This window comes from Eulemur rufifrons, chromosome 2, assembly GCF_041146395.1.
Source record: "Eulemur rufifrons isolate Redbay chromosome 2, OSU_ERuf_1, whole genome shotgun sequence".
NCBI lineage: Eukaryota > Metazoa > Chordata > Mammalia > Primates > Lemuridae > Eulemur > Eulemur rufifrons.
This window is the reverse complement of record NC_090984.1, coordinates 13,869,273-13,893,300: the sequence shown is the minus strand read 5'-3', so window position 1 is coordinate 13,893,300 and position 24,028 is coordinate 13,869,273. Positions and strand designations below refer to the sequence as shown.

The 24,028-nt window shown below is 46.5% G+C and overlaps 1 protein-coding gene across 1 annotated transcript in view; it reads left to right on the top strand.

Moving 5' to 3' along the window:
- MUC16 (mucin 16, cell surface associated) overlaps positions 1-24,028 on the top strand; it is a 154,893-nt gene that overhangs the window by 66,141 nt on the left and 64,724 nt on the right. The window contains 35 exon segments of the mRNA XM_069491483.1: positions 830-1,002; positions 2,176-2,211; positions 2,459-2,538; positions 5,900-6,019; positions 6,215-6,282; positions 7,268-7,440; positions 7,762-7,797; positions 8,047-8,112; positions 9,236-9,360; positions 9,566-9,633; positions 10,234-10,406; positions 10,739-10,774; positions 11,015-11,080; positions 12,382-12,506; positions 12,587-12,654; positions 13,261-13,433; positions 13,767-13,802; positions 14,059-14,124; positions 15,421-15,545; positions 15,704-15,771; positions 16,397-16,569; positions 16,897-16,932; positions 17,192-17,257; positions 17,787-17,911; positions 18,182-18,249; positions 18,860-19,032; positions 19,314-19,349; positions 19,611-19,676; positions 20,494-20,618; positions 20,838-20,905; positions 21,554-21,726; positions 22,059-22,094; positions 22,358-22,423; positions 23,449-23,573; positions 23,729-23,796. Coding sequence (XP_069347584.1) covers positions 830-1,002; positions 2,176-2,211; positions 2,459-2,538; positions 5,900-6,019; positions 6,215-6,282; positions 7,268-7,440; positions 7,762-7,797; positions 8,047-8,112; positions 9,236-9,360; positions 9,566-9,633; positions 10,234-10,406; positions 10,739-10,774; positions 11,015-11,080; positions 12,382-12,506; positions 12,587-12,654; positions 13,261-13,433; positions 13,767-13,802; positions 14,059-14,124; positions 15,421-15,545; positions 15,704-15,771; positions 16,397-16,569; positions 16,897-16,932; positions 17,192-17,257; positions 17,787-17,911; positions 18,182-18,249; positions 18,860-19,032; positions 19,314-19,349; positions 19,611-19,676; positions 20,494-20,618; positions 20,838-20,905; positions 21,554-21,726; positions 22,059-22,094; positions 22,358-22,423; positions 23,449-23,573; positions 23,729-23,796 — 3,285 coding nt within the window.

The following is a 24,028-nucleotide window of genomic DNA, read 5'->3' as shown; positions in this document are numbered from 1 at the left end:
TAATAGGAACAGGGTTAGTTCAATGGCAACGCTCTATACAGGTGCCACAGGAGAGCCCAGAGAAAGGACTTTTAGCTCAACCTGGGGGAGTTGGGTGGAAGCTGTCTGGAGATGGTGATACCTGACTCAAGTGTTGACAGCTGAGTGTATATTGGCCAGAAGAAACACTGGCAAAGGTGCATTCAAGGTGTAGCCCATCTTAAGGAATGGGACAGTTGGGAGAAATAGCATGATACATGAGACAGATTCTATGAAATTGGAGAATAGAGAGTGGAGCAAATAGCAATTAAATGAATGAATAAAAAAGGAAAGAAGAAAAAAGGGAAGGAAGAAGGAAGGAAGGAAGAAAGGAAGGAAGGGAGGGAGGGAGGAAGAGGAGCAGAGTTTCAGGAAGGGGGGAAGATGGTAAGATTAATTTGGCATCTATGAAGTCCAAGCTGTCCCTGAGGCAGCTGGTTACATGGGACAGAGCTCAGGAGAGCAGTCCCATCTAGACAAGAGTGAAATTGGACCTCACAATAATGGAGTTGGTAGTTGAAAGGATGAATATGAACCAAATGATCCTAGAAGAATTGGGCAGCAAAAGAAGAGAAGTCAGTTGAGGTTGAGACCCTGGAGATCAACCTCCACTTTACAGAGTAGGGTGGGAGCTGGACAAAGAGGTCCCAGAAAGAAATGTATCTGAGATACCAGACAAGACCCAGTAAAGAAAGATGTCATAAAACCCGGGGAGTGGGCGGTTCAATTTTAAAGAGACAGTTGAACAAAGTATTTAACTCTTCTACATCAATCTCTGGCTGTCCCCATTCCTACATTCCAATCACTCCAGGACTGAGAAGGATGGGGCAGCCACCAGAGTGGATGCCTTCTGCACCTACCGCCCTGACCCTGTGAGCCCTGGGCTGGACAGAGAGCAGTTGTACCAAGAACTGAACCAGCAGACCCACGGTGTCACCCAGCTGGGCCTCTACACCCTGGACAGAGACAGCCTGTATGTCAATGGTAAGTGTCCATGCTGCAACTGGGGTCTTCTACAATCTCAAGTCTCTCTGCATCAACTAGGGGTGATTTTGCACCCCAGGAGATGTTTGAAAATGTCTGGAGACATTTTTGTGTCACGATCAGAGGGATGCTAATGGCATCTCGTGGGTAGAGGGCCAGGGATGCTGCTAAACATCCCACAATGCACAAAGCAGTGCCCACCACCACCATAAAAAATTATCTAGACCAAAATGTCAATAGTTCCAAGGCTGAGAAAGTGCTGTGCACAGATTTGTAGTTCTGGTACAAACCTAACATTTCCTTGGGGATTCATTTTTGAATGCTTAACACATCAAGGGAGGCCAAATTTCCTTTTCTCTTTTACCTCCTGGGATGAAATGTTTCCTCTTTCATCGTCTCAAAAAAGTCCAACTGGGACATGCACATGCTGGCTGGGGAAAGCAGAGAGTGATACAAGGCCCTGCGGTCAAGTCTTCCCCAATGGGCAGCAGGTTCCCACTTCATTCTCATGACAACTTAAGGCAAACTCTCAGTTTCCACAGGCCAGCCGAAATGACACTGACATCATGGAACAAACGCCAACCACCCTTAGCAAATACGCCACAAATAATAACTGTTCACACAACCCCTTTAGCAACAAGGCCCTTAACAGCAATGCTACCACCAAGAATAGCAACCATATTGTAACTTCCTAAGCTAGAAAAAAAAAAATCACACTATCATAACATTTTGTGAATGAGAGGGAAGCTATGAGAGCAAGAATATAATTAAATTATCTTTATGGATGAAGAGAACAGTTGTACCAGGATGGATGGATATAACCAGTTGTGTGGATAAGGCTGGAACACACACTCCTTCACCAATGTGTCTTTTTACCCTTGTAATGTGTTTAGCGTTGTTGCTGGTACATAGTATATTCCCAATACATTGGGGAGGCTGTTATTATTGTATTTTTATTTTAGTGATAATTATGGTGATAATGTTCATCCTTATTATCAAAGGACAAAGTGCATAACAGGTACCAAATAAAATGTAGTTGTTCTTATTTATTTATTAATATAAATCTTGGAAAGTTTCTTGGTAAATTTCCATTGCTAGGTCTACCCATTTTCCCCCCTTTTATCTCTTACCTATCATAATAATGCTTCTTTATTCTTTCATCCCTATCTGCAGGTTATAACCATCGGTACCTACCACCTACCACCAGCAGTGAGTATTCAAAGCTGTGATACCCGAATGCCCACAAGACCCTTCCTCCCCAAAGTGCATTTCCTCAGTAGAGAAACCAGCAATGCTCCTTCTCTAAGGGCTCAGCCGCAGCCTCAGAGCAACCCTAACCCAAGACCAAGGTCTTGGTCTAAGTCAAGATGGAAGCCCAAATTCCAATTAGAAACTTCTGCTTCCCATCCCTTTAGGATGAGACCTAATCATTTTTCCCATGTTCTTTTTTTATTAGCTCCAGTGACTTCTACATTTTCTCCAGGGGTTTTCACATCCTCCATTTCCAGCTCTACAGGTAGGAACCTGCTGCCTGGAGTCTATGACATTTCAGCACCGTATGGTCTTGTTCAAGATGACCACCCAACCTCAGCCTGTTCTCTCTCTCTCAGCTTCAGCCACCCTAAACACCTGCCTGTTCTTCTAGGACCTAACCTCTGTCCAATCTCAGGATCTATACACTAGCTATTCCTGGAGACTGGCTATCATTGGTACCTTCTCATCTTTCAAACCTCAGTTCAAGCCTCACCTTTCTAAAAGACCTTCCCAGACCACCTTATATGAAATAGTACTTTCCCCACATATGCACCCAGCATGAGAGTTTCTTCTATCGTGTCATTGTGATTATTTCCTTCATAGAACTGACTGCTAAAGACTGGTTTATTCACTCTTCATGTACTTGTCACCTGGAAACTGACCACCCAGCCAGCACTCAATAAATTATATTTATTGATTGAATGAGCCAAGGGATGAATGAAGCAATCCCTGCATATGCCCACAATTTGTGCATTCTATGTGAACATCCATAAAACCATTAAATATCTTAGTCATGAGTCTGATTCCCACCCTGTCTCCTCCTCTTGTCCAGATGTGAGTCTGAGGACTCCTGAGGCTCCAGGACCCTGCCACAGGACCCTGACTTATGCCATGAAATCTGTCCTTCCCTGGCCTTTAAGATTTATTTTTAAAGTTGTGTCTATGGTTCTTTTTCATGCTTACATCACTGTGCTGGTTGGGCATCCCTAACCTTTAACCTTGCCTTGAAATTCTAGAGTTATGGAATGCAAACTGGTGTCCTGTACTTTAAATTCTGCCTTCAGGACCTCTGTGTTTTGTGAGTCAAGACACTGAAAACTTTTTACATGCTCCAGAAAGCACACACATTCTCCGTTTCCTCCCTGTTCCACCCTGATCAATTCACCCATTTATGTTACATGCCTAGCTCCTGTGAGCTTTTAAATGTGTGACATGTGTTGCACAAACCAAGTCATTGTTTGATGGATGATGTCATTTTTCTCCAGATATGTTCAATATTTGTTCTTTCTCTTTGGTTTTCCTCTATGTTAACATGTTTGGGGATAGTTTTCTTTGAGTTTATCCTGTCTGGGGTTTTTTTAAGCTTCTTGATTCTGAAACTGTATGTTTTTTAAGAAATCTGGGAAATGTTCAGCCACTATTTCTTCAACTTGGTTTTTCTGCCCTAATACCTTCCTCTCCCTCTGGGCCTCCAATGAAATGATATTGTCCCACAACACACTGAGGCTCTATTAATTTTTTTTGTAAATCTTTTTTTTTCTCTGTCCTTCAGATTTAATAATTTTTACCGATGTATCTTCAAAATCACTGTCTTTTTTCTATCGGCTCCATTCTGCCCATCCATTGAATTCTTTCTATCTCAGATAACGTATGTTTGAGTTCTAAAACTTTCATTTGGTTCATATATATATTATACATAGTACATATATAGTAAACACAGTCTACATAGTGTACACATATATATGCACATAGTGGTACACATATATATAACATAGTGTACATAGTATATACATATATATTTATATATACACACACATAGTTTCCATTTCTCTGCTGATAATGTCTATCCTTACATTTATGTCAAGTGTGGTTACCTTTACCTCATGAGCATAGTTATAATAGCTGCTTTAAAGTCTGTGTCTGGTAATTCCAACATCTGAATCACCTTGGGGTTTGCATCTGTCATTTGTCTTTTCCTTGAGGATTGGACACACTTTTCCTGTTTTGTTTGTTTGTTTGTTTGTTTTTTGTTTTGTTTTGTTTTTTTGTTTTTTTGGTTTTTTTTGGTATGTCAAGTAATTTTGGATAGTAAATATTATCTATGTTTGTGTAGACTTTGGATCCTGTTATCCTCTTAAGAATTTTTTTGCTTGTTTTTATCTGTTTGTTTTAGCAGATCATCAGCCCTTTCCTCACTGTCTCACAGGGACCCCATTTCCTAGTGCCATTTGGTCATAAATGCAGTGGTTCCCCCCCCCCTTTATCCACAGGGCATATGTTCCAAGACCCCCAGTGGATGCCTGAAACCACAGATAATACCAAACCTGATATATACTATGTTTTTTTTCCCTATACAAAACATACCTATGATAAAGTTTAATTTATAAATTAGGCACAGTAAGAGATTAACAACAACTAACAATAAAATAGAACAATTATAACAATATGCCAGCATCACTACTCTTGTGTGTTGGGGCTATTATTAAGTAAAATAAGGGTTACTTGAACACAGCACTATGATACTGCAAAAGTTGATCTGAGATGGCTATGAATTGACCAGCAGGCAGGTAGCACATACAGCATAAATATTCTGGAGAAAGGGATGATTCACACTCCAGATGGGACAGAGCAGAGTGGTGCAAGATTCCATCATGCTACTCAAAACAATGAACAATTGAAAACTTATGAATTACTTATTTTTGGAATTTTCCATTTAATATTTTTGGACCATGATTGACTGTGCATAACAGACCATGGAAAGCAAAGCTGAGAATAAGGGTGGACTACTGTATGGGATTTCTATCAGAATTTTTATCTACCTGTGCCTTCATTCTGTCACACACAGTTCCATGCCTGGGACCTACCCTCAGAATAAATCTATGATTAAAAAAAGAGTAAAATTCATCCTTGTACAAGTCACTTCTCCAAGTTTTGACTCCCTTCCACAATCTGCCTGCTTTTGTTTACTTTTCAGAATCCTGGGTAGTTGCTTTTTTGTATTTTGTCTAGAAGTTTTCATTGTAATCAATGTAGACAGGCTGTCATGGGCTTATTCTACCTTGTCCAGAGTTTTAATTCATTTAATATACACCAAAACCCTAGCAGTTAGCTACTACCATTACCACCATTTTATAGAGGATGAACTGGGGCACAGAGATGTTAAGTAACTTGTCCAGTCAACCATCTAGTAGAGTAGCAGAGCTGTGATTCCAATGTAGGCAGCCAAGCTCCAGGGCCCAACCCCTAAACTTATGTCATGAGGTGGGGGACATGGATTTCTCTGGAGAATGATATTGACTTTTGTGTATATTATTGGTTTTTAACATTTTTAATTGTGGTAACATACACATAACATGAAATTTACCATCTTAGCCATTTTTAAGTGTACCGTTCAGTGGTGTTAAATACATTCATGTTGTTGCACAGCCAATCCGAAGAACTTTTTCATCTTACAAAACTGAAACTCTGTACCCATTAAACAACAATCTCCAGCTGCTGCATTTTAGGAACATCTGCTTTACTCCCCACCTGGTTTCAGTCTTTGGTCCTAAGGTAGCCCTCCCAAGCTCAGAGGTTGACTTAGAGCCCAGTCAAGGTCTGACTCAGGCGTGGCCTCCTCTTCTCCTCCCTTGATGCAGCAGAGGTCCCTTTCCTGGTGCCATTCACCCTCAACTTCACCATCACCAACCTGCAGTACGAGGAGGACATGGGGCGTCCGGGCTCCTGGAAGTTCAGCACCACGGAGAGAGTCCTGCAGGGTCTGGTGAGAGCACTGCCCACCTCGCCCCGCCCACTGATAGCAGTCATGCCCACAGCCACCCTGCCCTGCCCATGGATGCCGGCCACGCCCACCTCACCCTGGCCTGTCCACCTCTCATCTGCCTGATATGCCCCTCCAGTGTCCCGGTCCTCCTCCCCTCCCTCAGTGATTCTTTCTCACCTCCATTCTTCCTCACAGCTCAAACCCTTGCTCGAGAATAGCAGTCTAGGAAACCTCTATTCAGCCTGCAGACTAGCCTCGCTCAGGTGAGACCCTTCCTAAGAAAAGTACAGCCCAACAGGTGGGTGGAATCCTAACCTGTGGGATCCCTGACCAGGGATGGGTGCTGAGACATGAAGGCTTCTGACCCCACAATGGACCAGACACAGTTTCAGACAAACCCACCAAAAAAGCATCTCTCCCAAGCCATTTAGCACCCTTGAGTTTCCATAGAAATCTGCTAGCCCTGCTGGTCCGTAGGATCTAGAGCAGATGAGATGAGCCTTCTGATGCTACCATCTGAAAACACCAACTCTCTGGAGGACCATATCACTCATCACGCCGTGGTTACCTGTATGCAGGCCACTACCACCCATCAGAGTTTGACACTAAGAACCTTGGTGTGTCTATCAGAGCTTGTGACAGGACTTGGCTTTGGTGGCATCATCTGACATCTCCCAGGATCTTCCACCCCATTAATAGTACCCTCAGTGTATCTGTCACACATCCAGTACTTTAGGAAGCTTCTTCTGGAGTATGCAGGGGGCTGGCATTATTTTTTTATTTTTGAGAGAGAGGGTCTCACTCTGTTGCCCAGGCTGGAGTGCAGTGGTGTCATCATAGCTCATTACAGCCTCAAACTTCTGGGCTCAAGTGATCCTCCCATATCAGCCTCCTGAGTAGCTGGGACTACAGGTGTGCCCTACCTTGCCAGGATAACATTTAAAATTTTTTTTTAGAGACAGGGTCTTGCCATACTGCCCAGGCTGATATCAAACTCCTGACCTCAAGTGATCGTCTGGCCTCGGTCTCCCAAAGTACTAGGATTATAGGCGTGAGCCACTGTGTCCAGCCTGAGGGCTGGTATCATTATCCTAGTTATTTGTTTATAGTAGGCATGTACATGAAAACAGCAGCTTCCTTGTTAACTAGGTTTCCACAGTGTCTGCCATAGGGGCTGACGGTGGGGGGTGAGGACGAAAACAGAGAGAGAGAGAGAGTTGGATCAACCATGTGGAAATTCTTACCCAGGTCCGAGAAGGATGAGACAGCCACCAGAGTGGATGCTATCTGCACCTACCGCCCTGATCCTGAAGGCTTCAGACTGGACAGAGAACAGCTGTACTGGGAGCTGAGTGAGATGACCCATGGAATCACGGAGCTGGGTCCTTACACCCTGGACAAGGACAGTCTCTATGTCAATGGTGAGGAGCTCTGATGTGCTTGGAGTCCTGCCTCCTTGCTGGGCAGCCTCTGTTCTCTGGCTTGAAGTCACACTACTTTCTTGGCCATTGAAGGCTTGGCTAGGCTATGTGTTCTGTATTTGAGGGCTGAGATCAGGATTTCATGGTTTCCTCTTCTTCTTGGACTGAGTTGGTCCTCAGTACCTTCTTCTATGATGTGGGGGTGCTGATAGGGAATCATCCATAAAATCTCATCCATTGCACCAGGATAGCCCTAATCCCCATTTGGTACCCAATTCTCCCTTAACTCTTACCCATTATGTTCCCTTCCTCTCGCTGCAGAATTCACCCATCAGAGATCTGTGCCCATCAGCAGCAGTGAGTATTCAACAGACAATCCATGTCCCCAACCCTACACCAATAAGAACACGTGTGCACACCCCCTCATATCCTCTTCAGGAGGGAAAGAGCTGGGAGGGCATATTTTATTCCCTTTTCCCTCTGCCCCAGCTCCAGAGAGGTCCAGGTTAAAACCCCTCATACAGCAAGCATTATCAATAGTCTCTACTGCTAGCATTCCTGCCATGAGAATGTTGGCTTATGTCACTAATGAGGGTTTCTCCTCAGCGCCTGGGACATCCACAGTGAACATGGAAAGCTCTGGGACTCCATTCTCCCTCCTCAGCCCCACAGGTGAGTACAAGTCAGTGGCACCTCTATCAGAGCATGCACCATGAAGGTAACTATTTCTGTAATTTTCACACAAGTAAAGACAGGAAGTCATAGAAAATCAGTGATGAGGAGTCAAACAACAAACCTACTCTGTGCCAGGCCCTGGGAACACAGTAGGGAAGAAAAACAGATACATATCTCTGCCCTTGGAGAGCTAATCTTGTGTTGATAGTGATGGGGGTGGTGGTGGTGGTGGTGGTTATGATGTGAAAATGGTGATGATGATGATGATGATAATGACGGTGATGTAGATAATAGTGATGGTGATGCTGATGATGAAGATGGTGATGATTATGAGGATGATGGAGATGGACATGGTTATGATGGAGATGATGGTGGTGGTGGTGGTGGTGGTGAGAAAAATGATGGCTATGCTGACCATGATGATGATGACAATGACTGATGGTGATGATGATGATGATGATGATGGTGGTGGTGGTGATGATGATGAAAATGATGGAGATGGTCATGGTTATGCAGAGATGATGGTGGTGGTGATGGTGAGAAAAATGATGGTGATGCAGATAATAGTGATGGTGATGATAATGAAGATGGTGATGATGGTGAAGACAATAAAGATGGTGACGGTTATAATGGAGTTGATGGTGGTGGTGGTGACAGTGGTGGTGGTGAGAAAAATGTTAGTGATGTTGACCATGATGATGATGACAATGACTGATGGTGAAGATGATGATGATCGGAAGGGTAGTTATGATCATAATAATGTGACGATGAGTTTGATGATGATGCTGGTGATGGTGGTTTTGGTGATGATCACAATAATGATGGTGATGGTGACAATGATGGTGACAGTGATGATGAAAATGATGGTGATAACAAAGGTAACAGATAACATCTTGCATTATTGAACACTGAGTATGCACCAAGAGCTATGCTAAGCTTCTAACTACTATTATTTAATATGATTTTTAAAAACTTCTATCATTATAGTCAAAGGAGGCATGAAAACCTATTATTTTATCACTTTCTTTAATCCTGTTGCATATATTTAAAATTAAGTCTACTGCAAACTCTTCTATGTCCTCCACGTTTGAACATAGTGCTTATTTCCCAACCCCACCAGTCACTGAACCTCTCTTGCTGCCGTTCACCCTCAACTTCACTATCCTGAACCTGAAGTATGAGGAGGTCATGCATCATCCTGGTTCCTTGAAGTTTAACACGACAGAGAGAGTCCTGCAGGGTCTGGTGAGAGTCCCTCCCACTGCATCCTGCTGATCTCACCAGATCCCCAGCCAACCTATGCCAGGACCACAAAAGAAGACCACACCCAGATCAACAACTACCCCAGAGATGCAACTCCCCCACAACTGATTCTAGCCCCACCTGCCTCACCCTGCCCTGCGCTGCTCTCCCCAGCCCTCCTATTCACCTCCCTGTGTTTTCCCCACAGCTCAGGCCCTTGTTCCAGAATACCAGTGTCAGCCCTGTGTACTCTGGCTGCAGACTGACCTTGCTCAGGTAAGACATTAGAATAGCTAACCAGGGCTGCCCTGGTGCTCCCAAGCCCAAGGAATTTGGTTGGCTTCCTTCCTGCCCTCCCTATGGATGTCCTCAGTAGAGGTGGAGTTCAGGAGATGCTGGATCCAGGACAAAGGCATCTTCTGATCCTACCATTCACCCTCTGCTGAGAGATTCTGCAGAGTCAGTATTGGGCCCCAGCCTCAGTCACCCCTCTAAAGTCTCACTTTTCCCCGACCTTGCATTTCTTCAGATTTTCCATTCTGTCCCAAAGAAGTCTACCAAGACAGATGTTCCTTCTCCACCTACTTTAATGATCATTTCTAGTTCTTCACCTGTCTCAAGTATGAGCTTTTCTGGCCTCATGCTGTGAGAAAGAGAATTCACCTGTGATTTTATAAAAATTCTTGTGTCCATGACTCTGTTCACAGTCTCAAACTAGCTCAGTGTCAGTGCACTCAATCTAAGTGTGGGCTTCTCACTTCACTGCCAGGTTTCTCATTTCCTGTGGCCCCTTCCTGTCTTGCACAAAGGAATTTTAGAACCTCTATCTATCTAGGTAATTTATTTATTGTCATCCCCCTTACCTGCCCTCCCCAGGCCTGAGAAGGATGGGGCAGCCACTGGAGTGGACGCCATCTGCACCCTCCGCCCTGACCCCAGAGGCCATGGGCTGGACAGAGAGAAGCTGTACTGGGAGCTGAGCCAGTTGACCCATGGCATCACTGAGCTGGGTCCCTATGCCCTGGACAAGGACAGTCTCTATGTCAATGGTGAGGAGCACTGATGTGGCTGGTGGCACTTCCTCCTTGCTGGGCAGCCTCTGCTTCCTGGATTGAGGTCACACTTACTACAAGGCCATTGAGGCTAGTACTTGTTGTCTATATGTGATTATTGAGGTCTCAACTTTCTGGTTTCTTCTGCATCTTGGACCGAGTTCACCCTCAGGACCTTCTTCTCTGATGTGAGGATGCTGATATAGAATCTTCAATAGCCCCTGCTCCGTGGACCTCTTTCCATTGCAGGGGTAGTCCTCACCCCCATTTCCCCCCTTCCCAGGTCTCCCTTAGCCCTTACCCACTATCCTCCCTCCCTTTTGCTGCAGGTTTCACCCACAGAAGCTCTCTGAACATCACCAGCAGTGAGTATTCAACTGATGTTCCCATGTCCCTGATCCTACACCAGACAAGGCAGGAGCTGATCCCTCCTCATACCCCCTTATGTCCTCATAAGCTATTCCCTTTGCACTGTGCTCCATCTCCAGAGAGTCCCAGCTCAAGCCCCACATAAAACAAGCCCCATACCCTATAAATAGTCTCTCCTGCTAGCATTTCTGCCATGAAAGTGCTTGCTGATTTCACTGATGAGGCCATCTCCTCAGCTCCTGGAACTTCCACAGTGGATATGGGAGCCTCTGTGATGCCTTCCTCTCCCCCAAGCCCTATGAGTAAGTACTGGTCAGTGGCACTTCTGTTAGAGCATGTCTGATGAGGGTAAACATCTCTGCCACTTTCTCTCAAATAAATATGGCGAGTCATATTAAATCTAGTGATGAAGAGCCAATCCACAAATGGTATTGAGCACCTCTTTTGTGTTAATGCCTGGGAATATAGTAGGGAAGACAAAAAAGATAAAAATCTCTGCCCTCATGGGCTGATGTTCTTGTGCTGATGATGAGGATGGTGATGATGATGGTGACAGTGGTGATGGTCGTGGTGGTGATGAAGGTTATGATGAGGATGATGATGTGATGATAGTGTTGATGGTGGTGGTGGTGATGATGGAGACGATGATGAAGAGGAGGATGATGAATATACTGGTAATGATGGTGGCGATGATCATGATGGTGATGAAGGTTATGATGAGGAGGGCAATGTGATGATAGTGTTGATGGTGGTGGTGGTGGTGATGATGGAGATGATGATGAAGAGGAGGATGATGAATGTGGTGATGAAGGTTATGATGAGGAGGAGGATGTGATGATAGTGATGATAGTGGTGGCAGTGGTCATGATGGAGATGATGATGAGGAGGAGGAGGAGGATGAATATGTTGATAATGATGGTGACAATAGTGGGGATGATGGGGATGAAGGTGGTAGTGCGGTGGTGGTAGTGATAATGACAATGATGGTGATGGTGACAATGATGGTGATGATGCTAGTGATAACAAAGTAACAGATAACCTGTGTCATTACTGAGCACTGAATATGTAACTAGAGCTGCATTCGCCATCTAACTACTATTATTTAATATGCTTAAAAAAACACTCCTAGGCCGGGCTCGGTGGCTCACGCCTGTGATCCTAGCTCTCTGAGAGGCCGAGGCGGGTGGATCGTTTCAGCTCAGGAGTTCGAGACCAGCCTGAGCAAGAGCGAGACCCCCATCTCCACTAAAAATAGAAAGAAATTATATGGACAGCTAAAAATATATATAGAAAAATTAGCCGGGCATGGTGGCGCATGCCTGTAGTCCCAGCTACTCAGGAGGATGAGGCAGAAGGATCACTTGAGCCCAGGAGTTTGAGGTTGCTGTGAGCTAGGCTGACGCCACGGCACTCTAGCCCAGGCAACAGAGTGAGACTCTGTCAAAAAAAAAAACTTCTATCATCACAGATAAGGAAGGCATGAAAACCATTTATTTTATCATTCCATTTAAATCCTGTGGCATGAATTTAAAAATAAGTCTATAGGAAAGTCTTATATATTCTCTACTTTTTAACATAGTGCTTGTTTTTGCCCTGACCACAGCCACTGGACCTCTCCTTATGTCATTCACCCTCAACTTCACTATCATGAACCTGAGGTATGAGGAGGACATGCTTCACCCGGGCTCCTGGAAGTTCAACACCACAGAGAGGGTCCTTCAGGGTCTGGTGAGAGCCCCACCCACTTCACTCTGCCCTGCCCATATCCCCTCAACCATGAAACTCACCTCTGTCTCCCTCCTTCACAGCTCAGGCCCTTGTTCCAGAACACCAGTGTCAGCCCTCTGTACTCCACCTGCAGACTTACCTTACTCAGGTGAGACTTTAGACTAGCTAATCAGGTTAGCCACAGGTGCTCCCAAGTCCAAGGAATTGGTCGCCTACCTCCCTGCCCAGGCTGAGCATGTCCTCAGCAGAAGTAGAACTTAGAAGGCTCTGGCAGCAGGATCAAGGTGTCTCCTGAGCCTACCTCCTCCCCTCTCAATGGAGAAATTCTACAGGGAACCTCAGCAGGATTGGGCCCCTATCCCTGTCATCCCTCTGAATTCCCACCTTTCCCTCACCTCCCATTCCTTCAGGTGTTAAATACTGTCCCCCGGATTGCTCCCAAGCAAAATGTGCCTCCTCCACTTGCTTTAATGCCCATTTCCAGCTCTACACCTGTCTCAAGTCTGAGCTTTCCTGGCATTATACTATGAGAAAGCAGGTTTCGCCTTGTGATTTTATAAAAATTCTGGGATCCGTGAATCTGCTCACAGTCCCAGACTAGTTGGGTGCCAGTCCACTCAAGCAATCTAAGAGTGGCTTTACAACTGAATACCAGGTTTCTCAGTTTCTCTGTCCTTTTCCTGTACTGCCCCCAGAAATCTCAGCACCTCTAGGAAACCCATGTATTGTCCTTCCTCTCACCTCCTCTTCCCAGGCCCGAGAAGGATGGAGCAGCCACTGGAGTGGACGCCATCTGCACCCTCCGCCCTGACCCCACAGGCCATGTGCTGGACAGAGAGCAGCTGTACTGGGAGCTGAGCCAGCTGACCCACAGCATCACCAAGCTGGGTCCCTACACCCTGGACAAGGACAGTCTGTATGTCAATGGTGAGGAGCTCTGATGTGAATGGAGTCTCTTCCTCCTCGCTGGGCAGCCTCTGCTCTTTGGCTTGAGGTCAAACTACCTGCCTGGCCATTGAAGGCTTAGCCATGCTATTTATATGTAAAGATTGAGGTCTGAACTTCCTAGTGTCTTCTTCATCTTGGACCAAGTTCATCCTCAGGGTCTTCCTCTCTGTTGTGAGGATGTTGATAGAGAAACTCCAACAGCCCCTGCTCCATGAAACTCCTTTTATTGCACCAGGGTAGTCCTCGCCCCTGTTTGTTTACCCGAGGTCTACCTTAACCCTTACCCACTATCCTCCCTCCCTCCTGCTGCAGGTTTCACCTATAGGAGTTTTGTGCCCATCACCAGCAGTGAGTATTCAACTGATGTTCCCAGGCCCCTGATCCTATACCAAGCAGGGCAGGAGCTGACCCGTCCTCATACCCCCTCATGTCCTCATCACAAAAGAAGGAGCTGGGAAGGCACAAGTTATCCCCTTTCCTCTCTGCCCCAGCTACATAGTGGCCAGCTTAAGCCCCACACACAGCAAGCCCCATCAGTATTCTCTCTTGCTGCCATTTCCACCATGAGAGTGCTACTGTTTTCACTGATGTGGCTTTTCTTCAGCTCCTGGGACTTCCACAGTGAACCTGGGAACCTCCAGGGCTCCATCCTCCCTCCCGGGCCCCATGAGTAAGTACCAGTCAATGGCGCTTGTGTTAGAGCATGCCCCGTGAGGGTCAACATCTCTGCCACCTTCACTCCAATAAAGATGGGAAGCCATAGAAAATCTAGGGATGCGGAGTCAACCCACAAGCTGTACTGAACACTGACTCTGTGTCAGGGTGTGGGAATACAACAGGGAAGGCAAAACAGATAAAAGTCTCCTCCCTCAGAGAGCTGATATTCTTGTGCTAATGATGGGGATAGTCATGATGATGGTGATGGTGGTGGTGGTGATCATGAGGATGATGACAATCATGGGGACCATGTTTATGATGATGATGGTGATGATGATGGTGATGGTAATGGTGATGGTGGTGGTGATGATGATGAAGACAATGACAGTGGTGGTGGTTATGATAGTGATGATATTGTGATGATGGTGATGATGATGATGGTGGTGGTCTTTCTGTTCATGAGGATAATGATGGTGATGATGGTGATGGGCATGATAGTGGTAGTGATGGTGGTGGTGATGATGACAGTAATGGTGGTGTTTTGACCATGATGAGGATGCTGCTGCTGATGATGATGATGATGACTGTGGTGGTGGCTTGCTTGTAAAGATTATGTGATGATGGTTTCGATGATGGTGGTGGTGTTTACAGTGACAGGAATGGTGATGGTAATGGTGGTGGTGCTGGTGACGATGATGATGATGATGATAGTGGTGGTAGTTATGATGGGGATAATGATGTGATGATGGTGACAATGATGAAGATGGTGGTGGTGATGATGGGGATGAGAATGATGTTAGTGGTGATGATGACAATAAGGATGGTGATGGTGACCATGACAGTGATGCCTAACATGATGATGATGATGTTTGTGGTGGTAGTTATGACCATAATGATGATAGGAGGATGGCCTTGATGAAGATGGTGTTGGTGGTGAAGATAGGGATAATGATGGTGGTGGTGGTTGGTTTTGATGATATTGACAATAATGATGATGATGATGATGATGACAATGATGGCAATGCCGATGATAATGATGATGGCAGTGATAACAAAAGTATCAGAAAACATCTGGCATGACTGAGCACTGAATATGCACCAAGAGCTATGCTCAGCTTCTAGCTACTGTTATTTAATATGCTGTTTTTTAAAAAAAATATTCTATCATTATAGTCAAGGGAGGCATGGAAATATTTTGTTTTATCACTCACTTTGAATCCTGTTGCATATGTTTAAAAATAAGCCTACTGAAAATTCATATATGTTCTCTACTTTTGAACATAGTGTTTATTTCCCAACCCCACTACAGCAGCTAAACCACACCTGATACCATTCACCCTCAACTTCACCATCCTGAACCTGCAGTATGAGGAAGTTATGCATCACCCTGGCTCCTGGAAGTTCAACACCACGGAGAGAGTCCTGCAGGGTCTGGTGAGAGCCCTGCCCATGTCACTCTGCCCTAGCCACCTCACCTATGTCAAGGCCATGGAAGAGGATGCGACCCACCTCACCCTTGCCCCACGAGATGAAAGTACCACCCAATGCACTTCTTCCCCACCCCTACTCACCTCTCTCTCTGTCCTCCACAGCTTGAGCCCTTGTTCAAGAACACAAGTGTTGGCCCTCTGTACTCCAGCTGTGGATTGACCTTGCTTAGGTGAGACCTTAAGAATAATCAACAGGGATTTCCAAAGTGCTCCCAGGCCCAAGGACTTTGGTCTGCTTCCTTCCTGACATCTCTGTGAATGTCCTCCGCAGAGGTGGAATTAGGAAGCACCAGCTCCATGACCAAGATGTTCTCTGATCATACCACCATCCCCATAAACTGAGAGATGCTGCAGGGATCATCAGGAGAATTTAGCCCCGATGCTGGTCATCCCTCTGAATTCCCTCATTCCTTTTTCCTTTTAAACAAGAATAGCACTTAGTTTAGGTTATAACTTCTGCCTTTGGGATTTCTCTCCACACAAATGTGCTTCCTCCCATTGCTTTTATCCCCAATTTCAGCTGTTAATATGCCTCAAATATGAACTCCCCTGTCCCCCATCCCATAGGAATATGGGTGTGACCTTGTAGTTTTATAAAAATTCTTGTATCCATGACCTGTGCTCATAGTCCCAGGCTGGCTGGGATCAATGCACTCAGAGAATCTAAGGGTTGCTTCTTGCTTCCCTACCAACTGTCTCATTTACTCTGGGCCCTTCCTTTCCAAACCCCAGGGATCTCAACACTCTTCCCTGGGTAATCTACTTATTGTGATCCCCATACACTACCCTCCATAGGCCAGAGAAAGACGGGGCAGCCACCGGAGTGGATGCAATTTGCACCCACCACCCTGACTCCATGGGCCCTGGGCTGGACAGAGAGAGGCTGTACTGGGAGCTGAGCCAGCTGACCCATGACATCAGTAGGCTGGGCCCCTACACCCTGGACAGAGACAGTCTATATGTTAATGGTGAGGAGCTGTGATTGGTTGGGCTCTCTTCCTCCTTGCTGGACAGCCTCTGCTTTCTGGTCTGATGTAATGTTCCCTGCATGGACAATGAGGGCTTAACCATGTTGTCTACATGTGATGATTGGGTTTCCTGCTTTCTCCTTTATCTTGGACTAGGTTCATCCTTGGGACTTTCTTCTCAGATGTAAGGGGGCTGACATAGACTCTCCAACAGCCCTTGCTGCATGAACCTTTTTCCATTGCACCAGGGTAGCCCTCATCCCCGTTTCTCTCCTTCCCAGGTCTCCCTCAACCCTTACCCACTGTCCTCCCTCCCTCTTGCTGCAGGTTTCACCCACAGAAGCTCTCTGCATATCACCAGCAGTGAGTATTCAACTGATTTTCCCATGTCCCCAGTCCTACACCAAGCAAGGCAGGAGCTGAGCTTTCCTCATATGCCTTTATGTCCTCTTCATGAGGGACAGAGCTGGGAGGGCACACGTTATTCCCTTTCCCCTCTGCCCCAGGTCCACACTGTTTTAGCTCAAGCCCCACATGCAGCAAGCCCCATAAATAGTCTCTCCTACTGGCAATTCTTCCATGAGAATACTTACTGATTTCACTGATGTGGGCTTCTCCTCAGCTCCTGGGATGTCCACAGTGAACCTGGGAACCTCTGGGACTCCACCCTCCCTCCCTGGTCCCACCGGTGAGTACCAGTCAGTGGCACCTCTGTTAAAGCATGCCCCAGGAGGGTAAACATCTCTGCCATTTTCATTCAATTAAAGGTGGAAAGCCATGAAAAATCTAGTGATAAGTCAACCAACAAACTTTGTTGAGCACCTACCCTGTGCTAGTCCTGGGATTACAGCAGGGAAGAAAAAACAATCTCTGGCCTCAAAGAGCTTTTATTCTCATGATGATGATGATGATGGGGGTGGTGGTGATAATGACAATAATGACCCTGGTGGTCAAAATGATAGTGATGATGATAACAAAGATAACAGGTAACATATGACATCACTGAGCACTGAGTATGTACCAAGTGTTATGCTCAGCATGTAACTCTATTATTTTGTATGCTTTTTAAAAATTTTCATCATTACAGGCAATGAAGGCATGAAAACCTTTTCTTCATTCATTTTTAATCCATTTGCATGTGTTTAAAATTAAGTCTCTTGCAAACTCATATTTTCTGTTCTTTTGAGCATAATGTTGATTTTCCATCTTCACTATAGCTGCTGGATCTCTTCTGGTGCCATTCACCCTCAACTTCACCATCCTGAACCTGCAGTATGAGGAGGTCATGAGTCACCTGGGCTCCTGGAAGTTCAACACCACGGAGAGGGTCCTGCAGGGTCTGGTGAGAGCCCCGCCCACTGATACCAGCCACGCCCAGTTCACCCTGCCCCACCCACTGACATAAACCATGCCCACCTCACCCTGCCCCTCCCAACTCACCCATTCCCTCCTATCTAACCTATGCCAGGGCCATGAAAGAAGATCCCACCCAACTCACCCCTGTCTCCAGAGATGCAAGCCCAGCCTACTAATGCCAACCCTGCCCCCTTTATTTCTGCCTCACCCCTACACCCTCAGCTGCCCTATTCACCTCCCTTCTCCTCCCACACAGCTCAAGCCCTTGTTCCAGAACACTAGTGTCGGGCCTCTGTACTCTGGCTGCAGACCGACCTCGCTCAGGTGAGACCTTAGAATAGCTAATCAGGGTCCCGCAAGTGTTTCACAGCCCAACAGATTTGGTCGGCTTCCCTCTGGCCCTCGCTGTGGATGTCCTCAGCAGAGGTGGAGCTCAGGGACTGCTCGCTCCAGGATTAAAGTGTCTCCAGATCATACCACCTCCCCTCTCACTGAAAGATTCTGCACAGCTCATATAGAGGATTGGGCCCCTGCCCTGGTCTTCTCTCTATATTCCCACTTTTCCCCTGACCTCCTGCTACTTCAGGTGTAAAAATCTGTCTCTAAGATTTCTCCCACAACAAATGTGCCTCCTCCACTTACTTTAATGCCCATTTCCAGCCCTGCACCTGTCTCAAATCTGACCTTTCCTGGCCTCATGCTGTGAGAAAGAAGCTTTCACCTTGTGATCTTGTAAAAATTATCGCATCCATGACTCTGCTCACAGTACTAGGCTGCCTGGATGTCGGTGCACTGGAACAGTCTAAGTGTGGGCTTCTCACCTCACTGCCAGGTTTCTCATTTACTCTGGCCCCTTACCATTCTGTCCCCAGGAATCTCAGCACCTTCTCCAGGTAATCCATTTATTGCCATTTCCCTCACCTTCCCTCCCCAGGCCCAAGAAGGATGGGGCAGCCACTGGAGTGGATGCCATCTGCACCCACCGCCCTGACCCCACAGGCCATGTGCTGGACAGAGAGCAGCTGTACTGGGAGCTGAGCCAGCTGACCCATGGCATCACCAAGCTGGGTCCCTACACCCTGGACAAGGACAGTCTCTATGTCAATGGTGAGGAGCTCTGATGTGCTTGGAGTCTCCTCCTCCTTGCTTGGCAACCTCTGCTCTCTGGCTTGAGGTCAAACTCCCTGCCCAGCCATTGAGGCTAGGACATATTGTTTATATATGGTGATTGAGGTCCCAACCTCAATGTGAGGGTGCTGGTAGAGAATCTCCAATTGCCCCTGCTCCATGAAACTCCTTCCATTGTACCAGGGTATTCCTCACCCCTGTTTGTTTCCCCCAGGTCTTCCTTAACCCTTACCCACTGTCCTCCCTCCCTCTTGCTGCAGGTTTCACCCACAGGAGCTCTCTACACATCACCAGCAGTGAGTACTCAACTGATGTTCCCATGCCCACAATCCTACACCAAGCAAGGTGGGAGCTAACCCCTCCTCATTCCCCGTCACATCCTCATCAGGAGGGAGGGACCTGGGAGGGAACAAGTTATTGTGCCTCTGCCCCAGCTCCAGAGAATCCCACCTTAAGCCCCACAAGGATTCATCCCCATACCCCATAAATAGTCTCTCCTTCTGGCAGTCCTGCCATGAGAGTGCTTGCTGATTTCACTTACAAGGACTTGTGTTCAGGTCCTGGGACATCCACTGTGAACATTGGAATCTCTGAGACCCCTTCCTCCTTCCCGGGCCCCATGGGTAAGTATCACTCCATGGCACATCTGTTAGAGCCTGACATCTGAGGATAAACGTGTGTGCAGTTTTCACTCAAATAAAGATGGGAAGTCATAGAATATCTAGTGTTGAGAAGTCAACCCACAAACTTTTTTGAGCACCTACTCTGTGCCAAGCCCTGGCAATGTACAAGGAAGATGATGATGATAATGATGATGATGAGTTGGTGGTGATGATGACTGTAATGATGGTGGTACTTAAGATGGTGGTGGTGATGGTGATAATGATGATGGTGGTGCTGGTGATGAAGACAATGGTGGTGGTCATGGTTATGATAGCGATGATGGTGGCAGTGGTGATGACAATAACATTAATGATGGTGATGGTGACCGTAATGGTGATGACTGCAGTGGTGATGATGATGATGAGGGTGATGGTTGTGGTAGTGGTTATGATCGTAATAATGAGGCGATGATTGTTTTCATGGTGGCAGTCATGGTGGTGATGACGTGGATGATGGTGGGGCTGGTCGCGGTGACCATAACAGTAATGATGGTGGTGATGACAGTAATGGTGATGATGATGATGATGAAAATAATAATGATGGTGATAACTGAGATAACATATTAACATTTGTACATGATTGAGCAGTGAATATGCACCCAGAGCTATGTTCAGCATGTAACTACTCTTATTTAATAAGCTTTATTTTTTAACAAAAATATTTATCATTATATGCAAGGGAGGCATAGAAACTTTTTATCACTCACTTTAAATCTGTGTGCATCTATTTAAAAATAAGTCTGTAGCAAACTCTATTCTTTTCCCATCCCCACTACAGCTACTGAACCTCCCCTCATGCCATTCACCCTGAACTTCACCATCCTGAACCTACAGTATGAGGAAGTCATGCGTCACCCTGGATCCTGGAAGTTCAACACCACGGAGAGGGTCCTGCAGGGTCTGGTGAGAGCCCCACCCACCTCACTCTGCCCTGTTCACTCACTTCACCCCACCCCACCCCTCCTCTATGTCAGCAACAAGGAAGAAGATCTCACCCACCTCACCTTCACCACCAGAGATGCAAGCCCCACTTACTGGTGGGAGCCCTGCCCATGGGTACCAGTCTCTCGCTCACCGCACTTCTGTTCCAACCCCGCTCATCTATCTCTCCCTTCTCCACAGCTCACACCCTTGTTCAAGAACACCAGTGTCCGCCCTCTGTCTACCGACTGCAGACTGACCTTTCTTAGGTGAGACCTTAAAGTAACAATCAGGTCTTCCCAAAGTGCTCCCCCAGGCTGGGAGATTTTGATCTGCTTCCTTCCTGACATCTCTATGAATGTCCTCAGTAGAGGTGGAGTTCAGCAGGCACTGGCTCCAGGTCCATGGTGTCTTCTGACCCTACTGTCCCCTGCTTCAATACTGAGGGATTGTCCAGGGGCCATCAGAAGGATAGGGCCCCTATTCTGTTCGTCCCCTGAATTCCATTCTTCCCTTATCCCACTGAAGAAGAAGAGCATTGCCTTTAGGTTTTATATTCAGTCCCCAGGATGTCTCTCAACACAAATGTGACTCCTCTGATTGCTTAAATCTCAAACCCCAGCTCTTTATCTGTCTCAAGAGTGAGCTCTCCTGTCTCTGTGCCCATAGACTTCAGGTTTCCCCTTGCAGTTTATAAAAATTCTTGTACCCATGACTCTGCTCACAGTTCAGGCCCAGCTGGGAGTCAGTGCACTCAGAGATTCTAAGTGTGGCTTGTTCCTCACTACAAACCTCCTCATTTCCTCTGGAGATGTCCTGTCCTGCCCTTCCTGCCCTTCCTGTCCTGACCATAGGTATCTCCAGACACCTCCCTAGGCAATCCCTGTATTGTCATTCCTTTCACCTGCCTTCCCTAGACCCAGGAAGGATGGGGCAGCCACAGGAGTGGATGTTGTCTGCACCCTCGGCCCTGACCCCTGGGGTGCTGGGCTGGACAGAGAACAGCTGTACTGGGAACTGAGCCAGCTGACCTACGGTGTCACCAAGCTGGGCCCCTACACCCTGGACCAGAACAGTCTCTATGTCAATGGTGAGCTGCTGTGATTTGGTTGGAGTTTCTTCCTTCTTGCTGTATAGCCTGGGTTTTCTGGCCTGACATGATACTCCCTGCCTTGCCAATGAAGTCTTGGCCATGTGCTTTATATATAATAATTCAGGTCTAGACATCATGGTTTCTTCTTCATCTTGGACTGAGTTCCTCCAAGGGGTCTTTTCCCTTGATGTGAGGGTGCCACTACAGAATCGCCAATAGCCCCTGCTCCATGAACCTCCTTCATTGCACTGGGGTAGCCCTCATTCCTACTTGGCTCCCCCACCTCTTCCTTAACCCTGACCAAGTATGTTTCCTCCATCTCACTTTAGGTTTTACCCATCAGAGCTCTGCACCAACTACCAACAGTAAGTATTCAATTGAGGTTCCAGTGTTCCCAATCTTACAACAGGCAGGACAGGAGCTGAAGGTTCCTCATAAAATCTTATGTCCTCTTCAAGACGGAAGGAGCTATGAGAGGCACTAGTTATTCACCTTTCCTCTCTGCCCTAACTCCAGAAAGAGTCCCCGTAAAATCCCCCTACACAGAAAGGTCCATAAGTAGTTCCTCCTGCTGGCATTTCTGCCATGAGAGTGCTTGCTGATTTCACTGATGTGGGCTTCTCTTCAGCTCCTGGGACCTCCACGGTGGACCTGGGAACCTCTGTGACTCCATTGCTCCTCCCTGGGCCCACGGGTGAGTATTAGTCAATGACACCTCTGATGGAGGTAAACATCTCTGTTGTTTTCAGTCTAATAAAGATGAAATGTCATAGTAAAGTCTAGTGATCATGAGTCAACCAACAAACTTTCTTGAGCACCTACTCTGTGCCAGGCCCTGGGAAGCCAGCATGGAACACAAAACAAATTTAAAAAATCTCTGACCTCAAAAAGCTTATATTCTTGTGATGACAATGATGGCAGCGGTGGTGGTGGTGATGGTGATGGTAATGATGATGATAATGATGATGGTGGTGGTGGTTATGTTGGGGATAATGATGGTGGTGGTGGTGATGTTGGTGATGATGATCATGAGGATGATGAAGATGATGATGGTGGTGGTGGTTATGTTGGGGATGATGATGGTGGTGGTGGTTATGTTGGGTATGATGTGGTGGTGGTGGTGGTGGTGGTGATGATGATGATGATAAGGATATGAAGATGACGATGGTGGTTATGTTGGGGATGATGATGGTGGTGGTGGTGGTGGTGATGGTGGTGATGATGATGATGATAAGGATATGAAGACGATGATGGTGGTGGTGGTTATGTTGGGGATAATGATGGTGGTGGTGATGGAGATGATACTGGTGGTGGTGATGATGATAAAAATGATGGTGATGTTGACCATTATAATGATGACAATGATGATTGTGGCGGTGATTATGTTGGTATTGATGATGTCATAATGGAGTGATGGTGGTGTTGGTGGTGATGATGACAATGATGGTATGATGTTGATGGTGATAACAAAGGTAACAGATGACATCTGACATTGTTGAGCACTGAATAGGCAGGAAGATTTATGCTCGGCATCTAACTATTATTTAGTATGCTTTTTTAAAGAAAAAAATTCTACCTCTATAAGCAAAGGAGGCATAGAAACGTTTTATTTACCACTCATTTTAAATTGATTTGCAACTACTTAAACCTAAGTCTATTGCAAACGCTTATATTTTCTGTACTCATGAACATAGGGCTTATTTCCCAACCCCTCTCCAGCCACTGAACCTCTCCCAATGCTGTTCACCCTGAACTTCACCATCTTGAACCTGCAATATGAGGAAGACATGCATCTCCCTGGCTCCCGGAAGTTCAACTCCACAGAGAGGGTCCTGCAGGGTCTGGTGAGAGCCCCACCCACCTTGCCCTGCCCACATACCCTGTCCTGCCTTATATAAGTGCCACGGAAGAAGATCCCACCCACCTCATCCTCACACCCAGAAATGACAGCCCCACCCACTGTTGCCAGCCCGACCCACCTCCCTCTCTTCCTCCACAGCTCACACCCTTGTTCAAGAATACCAGTGTTGGCTCTCTGTACTCTGGCTGCAGACTGACCTGGCTCAGGTGAGACCTTAAAGTAACCACCGGGTCTTCCCAAAGTGCTCCCAGGCTGGAAGATTTAGGTCTACTTCCTTCCTGACATCCCTGTGGATGTCCTCAGTAAAGCTGGAGTTCAGTAGGCACTGGCTTCAGGACCAAGGTGTCTTCTGATCCTACCACTTCCCCTCTATACTGAGGGATTCTCTGGGGGATCATCAGGAGAATTTATCCCCTATCCAAGTCATGACTCTGAATT